A 20,494-nucleotide genomic window follows, 5' to 3' on the forward strand; every position below is an offset into this window, starting at 1 on the left:
AAATCAGTCCAGGGACGGTTCTGGTGCTCCTCCCCTCTCTGTGCTGCCCATTAAATCAGCCCAGTCCATGATTTCATGAAACTGACCATCAACACTGAGCCCACCTGCATCAGTCAAAACACTTGCAGTGTCCTTTAGTCTTCCTGGATTTCATGAGGATTGAAAGGACAGTTATATATAGGTAAAGCTTTCTGAAGCATTAGGGAACAGATACATGCCTGTGTTGTTTGCCATACATAGGCCTAATATTCAGATGTGGAATAGGCTTTATGAATGTGGGATGAAATGGAAGAGTTGATCATCAAATTACGAAGGTTGGCAACAACATTCTTAATATTAATGTGCATTTTTGTTTTGTATGTTTATGCATTGTTATTCCAATGTGAAGTCCAAAGAACACGGGTTGATAAGATAATAGCCTTCATTTCGATTTCTGAGCGAAGCTCATGACTGCCCCCTGGTGTGCAACTACAACACCCACTGTTTACTGAAAATACCAATCTATACTACCTTTCAAACGTTTATATATGTGCGTGTGCGTGTATATATATATATTATTAAATTATTATTTGTTAAAGAAATTCTTACTTTTTCGGTAACAATAAATTAGCTTATTAGAATATTCTCCAAATGATCACGTGACACTGAAAAATGGAGTAATGGTTGCTGAGATTTCAGCTTTCAGCAATTTTATTGTTTTTAATCAAATAAATGCAGAGACTTCTTTCAATAACTAAAAAAATAAAAATAAAAAAAATGTATGGACATTTATGTCCAAACAGACTTGAACCTAAATACTTCTTTTTCTTCGTTTTTAATTTTCAAAGTAGTTTAATTTTCCCATTTCAAGACAGCCTTTAAGGGCAAACTAAAAGAAACATTGGCTGAATATGTATTTAAATCTCATTGTGCTTACCTCATAAATCAGAAAAAGCTTGTTGTAAAAAGCTTAACATCTCCTCAGAATGTGAAATTAGGCATAATTATGTTTCAACTATTTGTTAAAAAGAACATTTATTCTTATTTCTTTCTTTTTTGGTAACTATGTTACATGACATACACACACAAAAAAATAATAAAATGTTGTACTCAAATGAAAGAACATAAAATATGGAAGAAGAAAAAAAATTTCCAAGAACATTTTAGTGGCCAATTGTTCTAAGCACAAATGTCAAGCATTGATGTTTTTCCTTCCTACATTACATTATACAGAGACTTACAGTATACAGTAAGACTGGATCTGGCAAGGCACTTGATTATGCTTTAGAACCCTCCATCTACACTTTGCAAAACACTGTTAAAATTAATGCTTCTAAGGTTCTAAAAATAAATTAAAATGGAAGAAAATAGTATGATACCATTTAATAAATACAAATATTAATTTTCCATCTGCATAAATCTTAAACATTCTTTTTAAAAATCTAACAGGCAAAACAACAGTGAACAATTCACTGAATGCTAAAATGACACCGGTGTAATCATTTGACTTCCTGTGGTCAGATCAAACACTACTAGAAATTTCAGAATTGGCTCAGAAACCCCAAACATGGGTATTGAAAAATGCTTTGAGAAGAAAGGGTCTAAATAAAAAAAGAAAAGCAGTACGCTAGCAGCATTGATTACCATTTAATAGCTGTGTACTTTTCTCTCTACCAGTAAATCATCCAATGCTTTTTAATTTATTACATATTTAAATCCATATATAAAACGATCTTCCGTGAGTTGTGATTTTCCTAAGATTTTGAAGGAGAGATGAGAGGGAACCCATGTGGCACCAGGATGGGCTATCTTTGTTTCTCCTGAACTGGTGCAATGCAATGTCCTATTTTAGCAAAGAGAACAGAACATTTCTGTATATTATCATCTTCAAATGACGTCTGAACAGGACACCACCTGAAACCGAACGAAATCATGAAACACAGTCAATGAATGTCCGCAGATAAACACTAGATAATCCACCAGACAAACAATTCAAATTCAGAACAGGAAAGCAAACTCACATTCTGCTACTCAATGGCCGTGTATCAGAACCTGTATATCTGAAAGTTTCGAGCAGCTGGGTGTTGCCATCTTCTGTGCCCTTTGGTATAAGTCGGTGTCTCCAAAGTAACGTGCCCGATACAACAAGCCTTCCTCTGCAAACAAGAGCACAGATTTAGATGCTAAATTACACTTGCATTATGTGGACAGGCACTGTGAAACACTGATTTATACATCATCTATAAACATGCATTATTAAGCAGCTTTAATATACGTCACGTACTCTGTTGCTTCTCCTTCCAGCAATTGTTTCTCAGGTTTGAAATATAGTCCTCCTCCACGCTTTGTTCAACATTCTTAAGATTCATCCCCGTGTATTCTTCTGAGAAGTGGTCGCCTACATAGTAAGGCACCTTCAGAGTGGGAGTGTGTCGCCTGATTGTGTGGCCCATGGATCTAAAGCAGGTGCAGTGTTCGATAACGTCAGAGACAGATATTCATCACTTGAGTGAGTGACAGGCATCATGCTTTAACAAGATAAACCTATTTTTGCTTTCAGAACATTTTTCTGTGAGACTGAGGTTTAAGAATATGAAAACAAACAATACTTAGTGTGACAGTTAACTCAAAATGCACAATGGGATAGAGAACATGCTTCATATGACTATCAAACACATGCCGTGGTTAAATAATAGTGTATTTTAATACTATATGAAGTCCACACGATAATTTAAAATGTTGGTCTCACGGTCTGTGGCTGAGGCTGTATGGGGGACTGGAAACCATCATCTGGCTGAGAGCAGAGACTATGATCAGAATGAGTATTGGCATCAGCTGTACAAACAAGGCAAGGCCACCCTGGATGATAAAAAGCATGCATTAATATTAAACAGCACACCATGACATATATTGAAAAAACTATAGTTATATTTCATCAGCCTGAAAACTTCTTTTAAATCCATACCAACTGGCTCAGATAATGCAATTTAAAATATCACAACACAATTTTGATTTGTTCTTTTGACCAGAGAGGACACACAGGGTTTCTGTATGTTACACAAAAGTAAATAAAACACTTTCCAAGACCTTTTTAAGATCAAGTTTTCACAATATGATTATTTCATTGAGCAAAAAAATTGCTTAAGAATATGAAAATGTTTATAATTACCTTCTAATTACAATACACTACACATACAAATGATGTTCCTCTTCACAATTTTATCTAGTTTAAATCAAGATACATTTACTTGAGAAGCGAAATAATGTAATAGTGGATGTCTTGTTTTAATAGAAATCGATCTGAAGTGAGAAAATGAAGTGAGTTCTTGATTAAAACAAAACAAATATCTGCCAATGGGCTCTGCCAAGTTTTGCTCAGAATTTCACCCCATTGACAGATGTGTGTTTTTGTGTTAAACATATACTCTTAAACACTTAATATTGTTCAATTCATCAGAAAATAAGACTTCAAATATTAAATTAGCAATTTGTATCTTTATGTTTTTTGTAGTGCAAGTGACACTTAACGCCTTGAATATGTGATTTTAAGACTTTTTTAGGACCTGCAGAAACCCTGTGACACAATCGCATAACATATTTAATAAATGACCATGCTTTTCTTAATTGTAATTTTACCTTAATATCAATGAGAGTTAGCTGAAACAGTATTGAGATCAACTGATCTAATTTAGTTGTCTCTGGAAAATAGTGATCTATGACATTATATAATGTTGAATATCAAAGGTTCTTGTGTAGAATCGTTAATAAGGGACTTGTGGACATATGAATGTTTTTAGATTTGTGGAGTTATAATATTCTAAAGTGAAAAGTAATGTATAAGTTTACATTTTGTGCTATTCCCCTTAACACATCAGTTGATGCATGATCATTCTGCACATGCTACATTTATATGCATATCTTCCCCCACCATAGATGAGGTAAAAAATCAACACAAAACCCCTAATAATCTTGCTTGATGATTGGGCTCTTACTTCTCTCTGTTGTTCTCGTCGTTCATGTCGCTGTTGATGACCAAACCTCATCCTGCCATTGCTGTACACATGCACATTATCTAGAAACGTAAAAAAAAAAAAAAACGGTACAATGACACATTTCACGGTTTTGAATGTATTCAAACACAGCCACTGACACGTTTCTAAATTCACATTTAAAAAGGTCATCGGCAGGACTCACTGGTAGGAAATCCACCTCCAAAGAACATATTGAAAAGGTCCTCAGGGGAAATATCTGCCTCGAAATTCCTGTGTTGGGTCCTGTGCCTGTGAGTCGGATTGGCTTTTTCTTCACCATAAACATCATACTGCCTTCTTTTCTCAGTGTTACTTAGAACTGCGTAAGCATTACCTATAGCTGTTGAAGACCAGGAAACAAAACAAATGAGATGATCACATGCAAACGCTCCCCATATTGATTGCAGAAATGCTTAATGCACGGGTTCAAGTCATGTATTTTACCTTTAAATGCTTCAGTGGCGCCAGGTGCATGGTTTTTATCTGGATGAAACTTTAGAGCTAGCTTTCGGTAAGATTTTTTCAAATCCTCCTCAGAGGCTTCTTTACTGACTCCAAGAATCTCATAATAGTCTTTACATCTCTTAATTCTGCATCAGGAGAACGACAGATCACAGTAGAAAAGAGAGAAAGCAGTCAGGCAATGAAACCACTATGAACACATATAAACCAAATGTTCATCTCATAAAAAAATGACCATGTCCAAGACTTTTAGCCAAGCAGTCTGAAACAAATAACAGACCTTTTGACGGCATCCAGTTGCTCTGATGTGTATGGCTTGGCTGATTCTGTGGCACCCTGTCCAGAGGAGTGATCTTCAGTGTTGTGACTTCGGTTTCGTAATCCATCGTTTTCTCTAATGTTTTCTTCACTTGTAGAAGGTCCTCCATTCTCAGCAATAGACTTTAGTAAAGCTGAGACAAGAACAATTTCATATAAATAAGAAGCACTGATGCCTGTCTGTCCATCCGTCTATCTAACCATCATCCATCAACCCACTAGATCTTTCTAGAAATGATAATAGTTAAGAGGAAATTCTTATTTTGATTACGTAAGATTACTTACATATAAAACAAATATATGAACAAATAGTATAAGTAATATAAGAGCTCCAATTATGTGGTTCGACAGAATGGAGTTATATGCTGTTAAGTAAAAAATTCTGTTATTTCACAGTCATAATAAAGATCGAGATCCCAAGGCCTTTATTACCGTCTAACTACAGACTTCGGGTTTTCCGGTGGCCTTTTAACAGACCTCTTACGATCTCCGCTATACACTTATGTACATTACACGCACATCTCGCCTTGTCGGTGGGAAACAGTCTCTGCGCCTTCTCGAGGAACCGCTTGGCTTTGTCGGGATCGTTCTCTCGCAGCGCTGCGATCGCTATTTCGATGCAGCGCTCCGCTTCGTCCTTGTTTGATTCCATTGCGACGGCGGAACTGATGACTGATCTCTTTCCTGACCGTCCAGACGCAGCCTGATGACGTTTACAACAACGTCAAGAAGTTTTCACTAATGGATAGAACGTCCACTTTGTAGTAAAAAAAAAAAAAAACTTTGTAGTAACGTAGTTATCAGAGTCCCTCTAACTTTGGATTTGTTCATCACATTGGGAAACTGCACACCTCATATTTTGTGGCCTTGTCAATATACAGATAAATTATGGTGGGAGGCTTCTAGATGTATAATTCACAAATTGTTGTGGAATTCTCTTTTAGGATATAAGAATGTAATTATTTATTTATTTTATTTGAACCGTAAGAGTATTAAGAAATCAGAAAACTATTTTCCTCCGTGCATGGTACTTAAGGAATTAGAAAATGTATATATGCACAATTAAGGACAGTACAGACAAAAAAGTTTTAAAAATCTATTTAGTACACATAAGATATTGCGAATTAGCAAGGCCTTTCATTATTTTATTAATTTGTTTTTACTTCATTTATTTGGTGGTTTTAGAATAGAATAGAATAGGATTAGCTTTTATTGCCAGGCATATTTACAACATAAACAGGTTTACACACACACTAAATTTAAGAAGTGTTTGATTGATAAGGTTTGATCTACTTATGAAATGAATGCTTTCCATATACATTTTTATACAATCATTGGGTTTTATTCAATGTATATTTAAAATAACTAAATAGGCTACAATTATTTACAATAATTTATTTTTATGACGATTATTTTGTTTATTCTGCTTGTTGGTGAGTCTTGTTTTCCTGAAGGTTTGTACAACATAATTTCTAACATTTATTATTACATCTGTTCGTTGATTATAATAATAATCTAAACATTTTCGATCATATTAACAGTAAAACAAATGAAAAACCCTTTATACTTCCGGAAAATTGCTGTTGCAGTCTGAAGCAGAGTGCGCGCGCTAGTTGAGGAAGTAGCGTCATTAGAGCGCCATCTCTGTCAAGTTGTTGTGGACACATGGAAAAAAGGCACAAGGAACAATATTTCTTTTACCGGACTGTTGACAGTTTAAACGTGTATGTTGTGAGGCAAAATATTTCTAGAGCACTGACGCGATAATTTCATAACTTTTTTTGTGTGTGTTAGTTTTTTGAGCGCGTGACCTCAAAAGCTACACGAACGTAGCGTGCCTATAAAACAATGCGCTTATGTTTTACCTGGCCACTGCTGAAACAAGCAGTCATTATACCAAAAACATGCTTCAGCTGTTCAATAACCAGCAGCTGTGCTGTCAATACTGGCTTTAAGCCTGTAAAGAGAAGAAAGGAAATGAAACCCAAACTCCCTGCTCACTGGCACACTCTCTCCTGGGAAGAGAGACTGGCTGATACTGTGACTCCTCTGTGGAGAATGAGTTATGAGGAGCAACTTCAGTGGAAACAAGAGCAGCAGCACAAGATCTTACTTGAGATGACCAAGCAGCTAGCTCAGGATTCAATGAACTCTTTTTCAAATGACTTACGTTTTCCCCTCCTTCCCATAGTAGCCTCACCAGTGAGTGATGGATACCGCAACAAATCAACTTTCTCTGTCAACACAGGGGTTGATGGGAATCCAAAAACTGTTGGATTTTATATCGGCACTGGTAAAGCAGGCAACATTGTCTGTGTCCACGGTGACCATCTCCTGAACATGCCTTCAAAACACAAGATGGTAGCAAGGCACTATGAAGATTTTATACGCCTCTCGCCGCTCAAACCGTGCATTTTACTTCACGATGGTGGTCACTGGAGAGAAATCACGATAAGAACAAATTCTGCCAGTCACACGATGGCCATAGTTTACTTCCATCCCCAAACCCTAACACCTGAGGAGATAGCCGTCCATAAAGCTGCTCTGGTGGAGTACTTCACACAAGGTCCAGGGGCAGTTTGTCAACTAGATTCTCTGTACTTCCAGGAGACCACAATGACCCGTTGCAGTCATGAACAATCCCCCTATCAGCTTCTGCACGGACAGCCCCATATCTTTGAGGAGGTGCTTGGCTTCAGGTTCCGCATTTCTGCTGATTCTTTCTTCCAGGTGAATCGGGGAGCGGCGGAAGCTTTGTACAAGACCATAGCAGAGCTGAATCGGGCTTGTGTTGGAGGCACTCTGCTGGATGTCTGCTGTGGTACAGGAGCTATTGGCATTTTGTTATCGCCACAGATGGAGAGAGTCATTGGCATCGAGCTCATTGAGCAGGCGGTTGAGGACGCCAAGTTTAATGCAGCACTAAATGGAGTTCATAACTGTGAATTTCTCTCAGGCAAAGCGGAAGTTGTTCTACCAAATCTGATGGCCACTTTGAATTCTGAAAGTGGTCTGACAGCTGTTGTGAATCCGTCCAGGGCTGGCCTACATTATCGAGTTGTCAGAGCCTTGAGGAACCAACCAGCCATAAGAAGGCTTGTCTATATTTCATGCAAACCTGATGGGGAGGCAATGAGAAACTTTAAAGGCCTGTGCAGTTCAGACTATGAGAGGAAGATCATTGGAGAAGCCTTCAGACCAACTGTTGCCGTCCCTGTGGACCTGTTTCCACACACTACTCACTGTGAACTAGTGCTTGTGTTTGAGCGATAAAAGTTGTTTTGGAATTCATTCTGATAAATGACTTTTTATTTATGCCATTAAATGTCAATGGAAAATTTTCAGTACAGTTTCTCTTTTGTCAAATATTTAGTTCAGTTAAAAAAAAAACTAAAATAAACGGTAACGGTATTTGATTAGTTTATTTTGGATAGTTGACAATGAAACATTTCATATTTCCATTTTGTTTTAATTTGCTGTGCTAAAATAACAAACTAAAATAAAAATTGTATAGATGTTAAGAAATTAATAAGATGACAAACCACAACAAAATTACTTAAGCTGAAATTAAATTGAAAAAAAAAAATACAAATTATTCAAAATGTTTTTTTTTTCTTCTTTTTACAAGAACATGCTATTTTATCTTAGTTAAACAATATACTAGCATCTCAATTACTTTAACACATTTGTAAACCCATATGTTTTGTTTGATTCTATTGCAGATCTCTTACTTTAATCACAAGAGGGTGCTATTGCGTCATCCCTCTATATTCTGCAGTGTTGCATAGATGTGGTGCAGTTAGATATTTTCAAATGTGAACGCTTAATGATGAATCGGTCTTCAGGAACTTGTTTTAAGGAATCGGTCTGGTTTTCTTGATACAACTTCACAAATTTTGTATGTATAAATAAATACACTGGCTTTTCTGAGCAAGCTGGTTATGAAAATATAACCGATTTCTTAAGCATTAACAACAAGTTCACATTTGAAAATATGAATCCACCACAGAATAAACACATGATGAACACAAGTATAATTTCCATATATGGTCTTTCTGTTTAAGTTTGGACACAAAACCACCATCATAGGCTTCAGTATGACACAGTTACATGTGCCTGAGAAGGGCTGATCATTTGGATGAAGCAAGCTTACAACAAAACACCTACAGAACTAGGCAAAAACTTTATAGTTAGTGCACCGACTGAGCAACCATTAAGTAAATGCTTCTTGACCAGTGTTAAAACACTGAGCCATTTAGTGTAACACAAAACCTTGACGAGTGTACAAATACAATGCAATTCAATTACTATAATGTGTGCAGCAGTACATCTTGAAATTGGACAAACAGTCTATGGGAAATTATAGTAACTAATTCCTATTTGAAGAACTACAGATTTGATGTAATTTTAGTAGCCTACATAAGGAAGATGGCTTATGTTCTCCAGTAATCCAATGCTACCATTTTAGACCTAGATAGTAACAAAATAACCTTATTCTTGGAAAATATTGAAAGGTTTGCATTTGTATTTATAGCATTATAAAACTCACTATACCACAAACACACATATACATCCATTATATATATATATATATATATATATATATATATATATATATATATATATATATATATATATATATATATATATATATATACATACATACACACACACACACACACACACAGATATATTTATATGTGCTGAAAAAGTATTACACTGAAACGTGTAAGCAAACCGTGTATAACAAACATTTATTCAGGAAATATGGGCTCGAATAGCAAAGACCTGCATTTTCTAATTTACACAAGAACATTATTAAAAAAAAAAAAAAAAAAAAAACAGCTTTGTAGAGATGTTATCTGATCTGTATCGGAGTGTAGGCTATCAAACAGCAGAGTAGGCTACATGGCATCCACAACATACGCATCAGATAAGGCAACCAATGAAACTGGTAGGGCTAAACGGCATCCTCTCAGCCTCGCCCAATTGTATAATTTTAAACGAAATCAGAGGCTTAGACACGCAAAAAAAATTAATCACTCGACGGGGGAATCTGCCTGCTAGCATCAAGCAAATTGCGACAATTCTTTATGGTTGCATCGCAAACAAGGTAAGCGCGTGCCTTTATTGAGTCGGAAGTCACACCCGGTTTGTGCAGAATGTAATGTATTCATTGAATGAGGGCTTTGTCTTTAATAATAATGACGATGACTGAAATGACAGATGGCATTTCTTTGCCGTCGGTCGTGAAAATATAATCGAATCGTTCTCTTTACAGGAGATAATAACGAGCAAGAAAGAAATGGCTGAAACGACGACAGAGGATGTTTATGATGATGCTTACGAGGAGAAACCGGGCCCGAGTCCTCCAGTGAAAATCGTATGGAGAAACGTTATATTAATGTCTCTTTTGCACCTAGGAGCTCTTTATGGTCTGATGATTCTTCCATCTGTCTCATCTTTAACGCTGATATGGAGTGAGTAACGTTATGTTACTGTTAATTCTGATTATATGAACTGACGTTAGTTTTTACTGCGTTTTTATTGTTATGTCCTAATATAAATGTATAACGAGACTGGATAATGTTGTATTGTCTGCAACTACGTGTTTTGTGTACATAGTGGTGTATACCTGAAAGACATACAGATAGGCTATCTTAACAGAAAATGACTTTGGTAGAAGTTGAAGTCACCGTTTAGAATTTTACTTAAGTAAAAGTCATTGTACTTAAGTACGAAATAAATAAATAGACTTAAACATACTTAAGCATTGAAAGTAAAAGTACAAGTAGCCTAAATGCAAAATAGAAATGAAGCAAATAAATATAGGCCTATATATATATATATATATATATATATATATATATATATATATATATATCTGTGTGTGTGTGTGTGTGTGTGTGTTCATTTTCATCAACCGATTCGTTCAAAAGGCTGATTCAATCAATAATTAAACACTGTACATTGCTCAGAGATGCAAAACAGTGCTTTGTGATCTTTGTTTGGAACTATTTTAGTTGGCAAAATTGAGCAAAAACAAGCAATTACCTCTAAAAAGTAAGTCACATTGCTTTACTGAACTTGCATAAAATTATTATTAAATGTATTATCACTCTTTGTGTGATAGATTAAGTGAACTATATTAAATTATATGAATAGAAAACTCATTCAGAAGCATTTTGAGTTTTAAAAGACTAATAAATAAACGTGTTGTATGTGTGATTTTGGTGACATATGGCTGAAATATAAAAAACTCAAGTGAAGTACAGATACTCCCAAAAGTATTATTACTTTGTTAAAATACAGCACTAGATAGATCGATAGACACATGCACATACATTATTTTAGAATATAGGCTATATTTATAAGCCTAAACCGTCCCCACCATAACCCTCATTTTATTTGGACTCAAAAAAGTAAATATAGTAAACATTTACTTCAAGTCATTAGTGGATTTTATATATCAAATTAAACAGGAAAACCTGCTGATTTGTATTATATCAGTTTTGTCTTTTAACATCCATGGCATGAATATGAATCAAACTAGAAATCAGACATGGCATTTAACTTTCTTAGCTCAAAATATTTTTTTCCTCTTCTTTTTTTTATTTTTTTTTCTTTAATAATTTTTTTTTTTTACTAACTTACAACTTTTATGATTTAACCTCTATCGCTCATGTGTAGTATAATTGGTTTTACTCAGCAAAACTCCCCAGTTTCCCTTTCTTGTGTTGCAGGCATTTCATCTCATAAGTGTGGTGGTGTTCTTCTCTTACAGATTATGTATTCTCAGATATGCTATATTATTGTCACATTTTTATCCAAAAGTGAAAATATGTCAAGGCCAGCTAAATTTCTCAGCTAAATTTGTTATGTAGACCAATGCTAAAAGTGTTTTGTAAGCATGCGTGTGTGTAATAGCGAGTCCAGTGAATAATTTGAAATCCTACCAAAATCTATAACTGTGCTCCACTGTTGTGTACATTTTTGGCATTACAGTGCTGCATAATATTGCACCCTGTTGAACAAAGAACAATTGCTGTTGAAATAGGCTCTCCATTGTAAATTGAGCTGAGTCATAACAATGTGCCCTTCTTCACAGTCTGTGGCCTGGTATCCCACATACCTTGCAGCCTTGTCTGACAACACATAGGGAGAAATTTTGTCCTCTCATAGAGCAAATCAAGGGTGCACACACTGTTACACAGTATAGAAGCTGTGTGTAGTTCAGACTAATTAGTTTTTAAACATTCGGTTCTATTTTCTCTATTAATGTTACAGCGGGAGTGTGTTTCATGCTAAGCGCTCTAGGAATAACCGCCGGCGCCCATCGCCTTTGGAGCCACAGGTCCTACAAAGCATCATTGCCACTACGAATGTTCCTAGCAATTGGAAACTCCATGGCTTTTCAGGTAAAAAATTATTAAGTGGATGAAACAATTTTCCACATTAAATAATGCTGTAAACTTGAATGCATCTCGTAGTGGTTAAAGAAGGGCATAGTCGTTAAAGATCTGAGATAATAGGTTCAAACCGAGCAATGAACAAAGCAACCTTAAACAAAGCAATTAACCCCAGGATGTCCACCTGGGATTGTCCCTGTAATAGTGTAGTGTTAGACACTTTGCATAAAAGTATCTGTCAAATGACTGCTTACACTTGTTATATGTGCATATATATATATATATATTTTTTTTTATACTATGTCTTAATTTTGCAGTTCCCTTTCTGTTGGTTACTATGAGTTATGTCGTGAAGACATAAGGGGTTTATTTGAGAGCCCCAATCCGCTCTGACTTTCAGAGAAAACGCCAATTAATTTTCTGTATTTTTTTTTTTGTATACCTGAGCCACTCACCATGCATAAAAGGTATAAATATGCAACAGGTGCATCCACTCATTCAGAATTTTGCTTCGGAGCCAAGTGGGTGAATGATTTCTTCTCCACAAAGCCTTTCTGATCTGACTGGAAGCAAGAAGCTGTTCATGGTTGGCGTGACGGCACAAACAGCAGTGTCCCTGTTGATTCAGCTATTCCCATGGGTGCTTCAACTAAAAGAGCATGGAGTCATCGTCCGTGTCTCCTGTCCAAAGCCTGTAAGCTGACGGCTGCCCTCATGACACTAGCAAAAGGACTTTGCCCAGTAGTTCTTTGCAGTGCAGAGACAGACAGAGGCAATCCAGCACATTTTGCCCCAGCGTGATCTTCCAGCTGCCACAGCTCAGCTGCGGGCCAAGGCTCAGCCCGCTTGTCAGCAAGAGGACCCCCCTGCGTCCTCAAGAGCGCCTCCACCCCATCCTGAGACACTGTTGAGGCCGGTGCATCACCACCTCTGGACAGTGGCGCTCCCTGTGTCTCGAAGTCCTCTTAAAATATGACAAAGCGGCCCTGACTTGGGCAACTCAGGAAGCTGCTCTTTCCAGGAGCAGTACCCACAGTTTCGAAAAAAAAGAGCTGTTTCATTTTTCTCCATGTTATCAGGCACATGGTTTGACATTGAGCGATGTGCTGCCTCCTTACTCTCGCCCATGGTGCCCCCTATTGCCAGCAGCCAAGATATTGCGGAATCCTCCTGTGATGAGCCAGGACGCAATGCCTTCTGTACCATCGAGCATGACTTCCCACTGCTGCACCACCACAAATTTGTCGATTATCCCTTTGGTGCCACTCGCATGGAGCTTGAAAGCATGGCTCGCACTGCCCAACACATGGCTCACTCGGACAGTTCAACTTGGCTACGTGATTTAGTTTGCCAGGTGACCCCCCCAGGTTCAGCAGCATTCTCAAGACTTAGGTGGCAGGTCAAGTTTTGTCTTGAAGAAGGAAGCAATCGAGCCTGTCCCTCCAGTCAAGATTAAGTCAGGGTTTTGCAGCCCTTACTTAATTTTGCACAAGAAAGGCAGTTGCTTTTGGCCAATCCTGGATCTGTGTGTCTTGAATTGGGCCTTTCACAATCTCTGATTTAAGGTGTTGATTGATCAAAGATTGAGATCATCAAATGCATCCAGCCCCAGGATTGGTTTACAGCGGTCGACCTGAAGGACGCTTAGTTTCATGTCTGGATTCTTCCTAGACACAGGCAATTCCTACGGTTTGCATTTAAGGGTCCCCTTCGGGCAGTCCCTGTCCCCCCGTATCTTTACAAAGGTAATGCAGGGCGCCCTTTCTCCATTATGGGTAGTGTGCATCAGGATCCTCAATTACCTTGATGACTGGTTCATCAAGACTGGTCACGAGATCAGTTGCTCGATCACAGGGACCCGGTGCTATGGCACCTCAGCCAAAGAGCAAACTCTCCCACATGTAAAAGAGTTAGACTCAGTGATTATGCATCTCAACTGTCTTCAGACGCCTGAAGTTCCTTCAGAGGCCGGAATGTGGTATCGCTGAAAATAGCATGAGGCTTCTGGGGCATATGGCATTCTCAGCCGCAGTTACGCCACTCCAATTGCTTTATATGAGACCACTTCAGCACTGGTTATGCTCCCGAGCCCCTGGACAGACCTTGCCTTTCTTTAGGCCAGGGTTCCCTTAGAACAAGTGTCCCGGCATGCCATTGTCACTACAGATGCCTCCAGTACGGGTTGGGGCACTACATGCAACGGGCAGGCAGCCTCGGTGCTCGGGGCACATCAGTTGCCTAGATCTGTTGGCAATGCATCTGGCTTTGCGGGAGTTCCGACCATTGCTGCAAGACAAGCACTTGTTGGTCCACACACACTACACTGCGGCTGTCTCGTACATCAACTGGCAGGGTGGTCTACTATCATGTTGCATGTCACATTGTAAACATGATCAGTCAGGCTATAGCTCCTTCGACAATCTCATTGTCAGGTTCCTGAGGGGTACCAGAAGATTCAATTCTTGTAGGCCACCCCTGGTGCCCTTCTGGGATCTCTCTACTTTCCTGGCTGGCCTTCAGAGGGATCCCTTTGAGTCCCTGGATTACGTTGAGCCTAAGTTCTTGTCTGGTAAGACAGCTCTCCTTCCATCCAGAGGGTCAGCGAGTGAAAAGTGTGTTCTTGTGTTCAGGCCAGACTACTCCTACGTTGTCCTGAAACCCCAGCCTGGATGGTTCCAACCATGACCTTTCGCAATCATGTGGTAAACCTGCAGGCATATATGTGGACCGTACCGGGAGCTTCAGAAGCTCTGAGCAGCTATTTGTCTGCTACGGAGGTCAGCAGAAAGGAAAGGCTGTCTCCAAGCAGAGGTTGGAGGAGGCATATCCAGCCTTGGTGTTTCTGTGTCCCTCAAAAGTGTTGCGCATATATGTGGACCGCACCAGAAGCTTCAGAAGCTCTGAGCAGCTCTTTGTCTGCTACAGAGGTCAGCAGGAAGGGAAGGCTGTCACCAAGCAGAGGATGTCACATTGGATAGAAGATGCTATCGCCTTGGCCTACCATTCCCAAGGCAAGCCATGCCCCCTGGGGGTGAGTGCTCACTCTTCCTATGCACTGGCGCACGGCACCTCTCTGGCAGACATCTGTAGAGCTGTGGGTTCGGTGACACCAAACACCTTCACGAGAATTTACAGTCACTGCGTTGAGTCGTTTTCTTCCCGTGTGTTGGGTAACAGGTAAGTGGCAGGAATAGCCGGCCAGTGTCACGCTTGCTGCGCCATTCCCCCTCACCCAGGGATGCAAGTGTCTTTTCCTCCTCCAGTAAGCAGTGTGACGTCAGACCCGGTGATTCCTTGCAGGCGATCCCCTATGTGTATTCTTCCATGGAATGGATTCTCTCTCTGTGAACTGTGTATTCCCTTTGACAGACCGCTCTGTCAGCTTCTGCTGGCAGCCGTTCCTCCCTACTCCTAGGTAGGACCTGCCTCAGAGACCATTCCATAGTACTGCCCCAGTATTGTGTACATATCAGTGTCTCCACGTTACCTTCCTATGAGCAGGATGTGTTCTCCGTAGTGCCCTTCTCTAAAAGGCTCGCTTCCCCTTTGTTACTGCAAAGCTAGACAGGAGACGTGTGAAGCACCTTTCATGGTGGTCAAAATCCCATCTCTTAAGAAAAAAATTCTGTCATAGGAACAGCAGCTTGGCTATCTTCAGCAGCTCACCTTTTGGTTCATGTAGGAGCCAAGGTTAGCGAATTTGTGCTGGGACATTGGGAAGGTTAGAACCTTTGCGTAGCATTTATCTGACATGGGGCTGCTTGTCAACATTTGCATTGTTACAGGGTTGTGATGGGGTTCAGGTTGTGGCACTTTCCATGGACAACATAACTCGTAGTGACCTACAAAAGTGAACGTCTTGGTAACATACATAACCCTTATTCCCTGATGGAGGGAACAGAGATATTATGTCCCCATGCCACAACCTCCGACCATCGCTGCTTGCCATGGACAAGTTCTTGGCTCCTCAGCATAAAACTTAATGAGTGGATCCACCTGTCGCCTATTTATACCAGTATGCACGGGGGAGTATGCAAAATCCATTTGTCGAAAGTCAGAGTGGATTTGGGCTCTGAAGGAAATGTTGTCACAACATAACATCTCAATTAGGGAACGAGAGTTACGTACGTAACCAAGATGTTTCTAGTTCACTTTTCACTCTCTTGTACTCAACATAGAGTATGACAGATATAATATATAATTACAATAATAATGAATATATATCTTTTTAGAATGATATCTATGAGTGGGCCAGAGACCATCGTGTCCATCACAAGTTTTCAGAGACTCAGGCAGACCCACACAATGCCCGCAGAGGATTCTTCTTCGCTCACATCGGCTGGCTGCTGGTCCGCAAACACCCAGAAGTTATTGAGAAAGGACGCAAACTGGAGCTCGCTGATCTAAAAGCAGATGGGGTTGTAATGTTTCAGAGGAGGTCAGTGAGAAATTGTGGTATTTCATACTCAGCTTTGTAAAAAAAATGTAATTAATTTAATTAATACTTTTATTATGTAACAACATATTTAAGTTTCAAATAAATACTGATATTTTGAGCTTTCTTTTCATCAAATAATCCTAAAGAAAATCCAATTTTCCCTAAAAATATTATGCAGCACAAGATTTTTCAGTATTGATAATAATAAGAAATAGTTCTTTAGCACCACCTGAGAATAATTTCTGAAAGATCATGTGACACTGAAGACTTGAGTAATGGTTGCTGTAAATTCAGACTTGCCATCACAGGAATGAGACATAAAAAAATGATTAATTATTACATTAGAAAACAAATATTACAATAGAAAACTGTTGTCATTACACCATTGTGACCCCGCCATTGGAAGCTACCATCTGAACCAGGCCTTATATTTAGCACTAGCTACTTTGGAATAATCAATATCCCTTCCTTTGAATGACATCCAACACAAGTCCTGAGCTTTTTGATAAGAGTTTAAGAACATGTTTTATTGCTGGAACAGATAATAGGAGAATAGCTGGTTAGTCAGCATTTCAAACTGCATGTTGTGCTCCAACTAAGGTTTAACAACCAATGTTAATTCAGAAAATCTATGATATGCATAGAAGAACATGTGAAAAACAAGTGTAAAGCAGTGATAAAAAGGCTATTGAAATTGTTGTTTTTAATCTTTCATTTCTCTGTCCATAGGCATTACAAGTTATCTGTGGTGGTGATGTGCTTTCTCATTCCCACGTTTGTACCTTGGTTCTTTTGGGACGAGAGCCTTTTGATCAGTTACTTAGTTCCTTGTGTGTTGAGATACACTGTGTCCCTTAATGCGACCTGGCTGGTCAACAGTGCAGCTCACATGTGGGGAATGAGGCCTTATGACCACAACATCAATCCCAGAGAGAACAAGTTTGTTGCCTTCAGTGCCATCGGTAAGAACAGTGTCTTTTCTTTTACAGATTAATGTTAATTCAATTTTGTTGGAAAATATATATATATTTTAGTTCGCACATTTATTTATTGACATATATTTAAAAATACAAAAGCATTTATTTTGTTTAAAGTTTCTGTTTACATTTTCAGGATTATTGATGAATAGAAAGTTTAAAATAACTACATTTATTTGAAATGAACATATTTGGTATGTACTGATTGGAAACATGTGTTTAATTTTAGGTGAAGGATTTCACAATTATCATCACACATTCCCCCATGATTATGCTGCAAGTGAGTTTGGCAGTCAGCTGAATTTGACCAAGGCGTTTATAGATCTCATGTGCTTTTTTGGATTGGCCAAGGATTGCAGGAGGGTAAATCATGAGACCATCATGGCCCGCGTCCAACGCACTGGTGATGGCAGCCACAAAAGTGGTTAATATGTTTAGTACATATGACAAAAAAATAAAATAAAACAAACAAAAAAAAATTATAAGGCAACATATACAAAAGCATTTGCAGCATTTCTTAGTGTGCAATGAAGATTGATCTATATACACTCTCATATGAAATAAGAAACTAGAGTGTGTTGGACTAATGTGTTCTTAAGAATTCTTTCCTTTTCATGTCATGTATTGGACTGTGGGAGATTATTTTCAGAGATGGTAAAGGCCATGGATTAGGAGGATATTTATGTCTCAGTCTGCCTCAAGAGACAAGAGATGGTACTTCAATAGTTAAACTGCCATGTGCCTCATTACAGCCTTCTCCCATGAATAGGTTGACCCATGTTTTCTCTGGCTAAGCAGTTACTGTTATGATTTTAAAACATCCTTCCAGCGAGCTATACAAGCTGTAAAATTAAGAGGACATGCTATTTATATACTGCCACAATATTATATTTTCTTAGATGATTAAAGCTGATTTCCATTTGAAACTGAAATAAATTTAACAACCACCAAAATAGTTTTTTATAGGTCAGTATATGTAGTCAAATAAGACTGTGCCATAGAAAAGTCCATAGAAAGATTGTTCTCAATTGAGCTTAAATGTCGACTTATATGGTTAGTTCTGGTAAGAATAGGTTTATAAAAATATAAATTATTTAATCAAATTTATTTCTATTGTACATGCCAATGCAAATTTCCTCAGATCAGTGATGCTTGTAATGAGGAATTCCCTCAAGTAAAATGAGCAATTTATCAGAAAGTTTATTTCTTAATCATTATTTTCCATGTTGCATCGTGCATTTATCTGGTTTTCATTCTTGTGGTCCCATAAAATGACCTATTAAATGACCAGGTAAACCTATATGGTGAACTCTTTTCTAATTAAAAATATATTAGTATGAAAGGTCTATTTCAAGTATTATGAAAGGATATTTAACCAAAAAAAAAAAAACATTTTGAAAGAAATGTGTCTGTTAGAATAAAAGCATTAAGGTCTACACTTATTCTAGCAGATTTATTATAGGACATTTATTTGTCCTTATGATGTAATCCGAGGATTGGAATATTTAAATGTCTTTATCAGATAGAATTGTGCCCTTTGCCTTATAAAATAGGCCTATATATTCAAATTTTGGGTTAGACTCAAAATTGAAAATACAAAGATGATGTATAACATCAGAAAACATATTTCAAACTTATGAAGTTTTAAGTCATTCAGGGCGAGCTGTTTTCTTAGCTCTTCTGTGACTAATGAATGACCATGTGTAGCTCCCTAACATATATATTTTTTTCTCATAAATGTTTATAGGTTGATAGTGGAATGCGTTTTTCAAATGTAAAAAATTCCAAATGCTTTATATATTTAAAACATACACCTGTTTTTAAGAAGAAACACAAACTGACACTGTTTCATTATTTATACTGTGTTGACCTTTGATGTCTGGGAGCCTTAATGGGCACATTTTCAAGGAATGTTGTTTCATGTACCATAAACCAAAATTTCTCAATGTGGAATTGTACCGACTTGTACCGTGAGTTTTGTTATGAATCAATTCTAATCTTTTCATAACTGAATAAAATGTGTGTATATCTGAAAATGTAGTCTCAGATAACTTTCTTTTGTAGACCACAGATTATATTCATATAATCATGAGTGAGTGAGACCACCATGTCAGTTTATTAAGCAAAAATGAAAACGGTTTACTCCGTGCTATTTATCCGATAATGTGCGTTCACCCCTGCGCGATATAGCGGTGCATGAGTTTAGTAAAAAAAAAAAAAAATTGTTTAATGATTTTACATTTTATGTCCTATTTGATTAATGATTTTCTATGGAGAGCTAAATTACAAAACGTAGCCTAATTAAGCAAACGAGTAAATATTTATGTTTGTTTGATTATCTTATTTATTGGAAATCTACCTGAATTACTAAATTCCTGATTTTTAATTGGTAGTTTTGTTTATATTTCAGCTGTGTAAGAATAACAATTGGGGAGTAAGCTACATGGTAATAAGCCTAAATAAGTAAAACCGAGATTGCTCATCGAAAATATCAATCAAGGATAGGTCTATATTCATTTTGGAACGTTAGATTGGTTAGATTTTTACGACAGTAGGATAGCATAGGCTAATACTCGCATTCAGATAAACCAAACAGCGGATTTAGGAATGAATTTTAAAATCTCTTTCAAGTGGCAAATTCGTTTTACTTCGGTCTCATGGAAGCCTTTCAGAGCGTAATCCAAAAACATCCCTCTGGAATCTCTCAAATATCTTTACTAATCCTAATTTGCACACGAGAAGATACGAGGACGTCACAGAAACTGAACCTAAAGGTCATGAGGGGTCAGCTAAAGACTAAACTGAGATTAAAGGTAAAATAACACTCTGAAAAGAATTATGAAGTCGTAATGAAAAAAACGCAAAAACAATCTGATCTAT

The 20,494-nt window shown here is 37.7% G+C and overlaps 3 protein-coding genes across 3 annotated transcripts; 2 read left to right on the forward strand and 1 right to left on the reverse strand.

The window, feature by feature from the left end:
* Window positions 1-1,613: 1,613 nt before the first annotated feature.
* Window positions 1,614-5,505, reverse strand: LOC113096115 (dnaJ homolog subfamily B member 12-like). Its single transcript, XM_026261526.1, has 9 exons — window positions 5,310-5,505; window positions 4,753-4,924; window positions 4,455-4,600; window positions 4,174-4,350; window positions 3,972-4,051; window positions 2,729-2,838; window positions 2,264-2,436; window positions 2,001-2,135; window positions 1,614-1,893 (listed from the first exon to the last, which is right to left on the reverse strand). Exons 1-8 carry the CDS (start codon window positions 5,440-5,442, stop codon window positions 2,011-2,013), a joined length of 1,116 nt encoding a protein of 371 aa, XP_026117311.1. The 5' UTR covers window positions 5,443-5,505; the 3' UTR covers window positions 1,614-1,893; window positions 2,001-2,010.
* A 927-nt stretch (window positions 5,506-6,432) lies between these two features.
* trmt2b (tRNA methyltransferase 2 homolog B) lies at window positions 6,433-8,134 on the forward strand. Its single transcript, XM_026261583.1, has one exon. It carries the CDS (start codon window positions 6,639-6,641, stop codon window positions 8,061-8,063), a length of 1,425 nt encoding a protein of 474 aa, XP_026117368.1. The 5' UTR covers window positions 6,433-6,638; the 3' UTR covers window positions 8,064-8,134.
* A 1,548-nt stretch (window positions 8,135-9,682) lies between these two features.
* scdb (stearoyl-CoA desaturase b) lies at window positions 9,683-19,650 on the forward strand. Its single transcript, XM_026261527.1, has 6 exons — window positions 9,683-9,903; window positions 10,072-10,270; window positions 12,078-12,208; window positions 16,432-16,637; window positions 17,367-17,599; window positions 17,844-19,650. Exons 1-6 carry the CDS (start codon window positions 9,736-9,738, stop codon window positions 18,041-18,043), a joined length of 1,137 nt encoding a protein of 378 aa, XP_026117312.1. The 5' UTR covers window positions 9,683-9,735; the 3' UTR covers window positions 18,044-19,650.
* The last annotated feature ends 844 nt before the right edge of the window (window positions 19,651-20,494 follow it).

This window comes from Carassius auratus, unplaced genomic scaffold (assembly GCF_003368295.1).
Source record: "Carassius auratus strain Wakin unplaced genomic scaffold, ASM336829v1 scaf_tig00215878, whole genome shotgun sequence".
Taxonomy (NCBI): domain Eukaryota; kingdom Metazoa; phylum Chordata; class Actinopteri; order Cypriniformes; family Cyprinidae; genus Carassius; species Carassius auratus.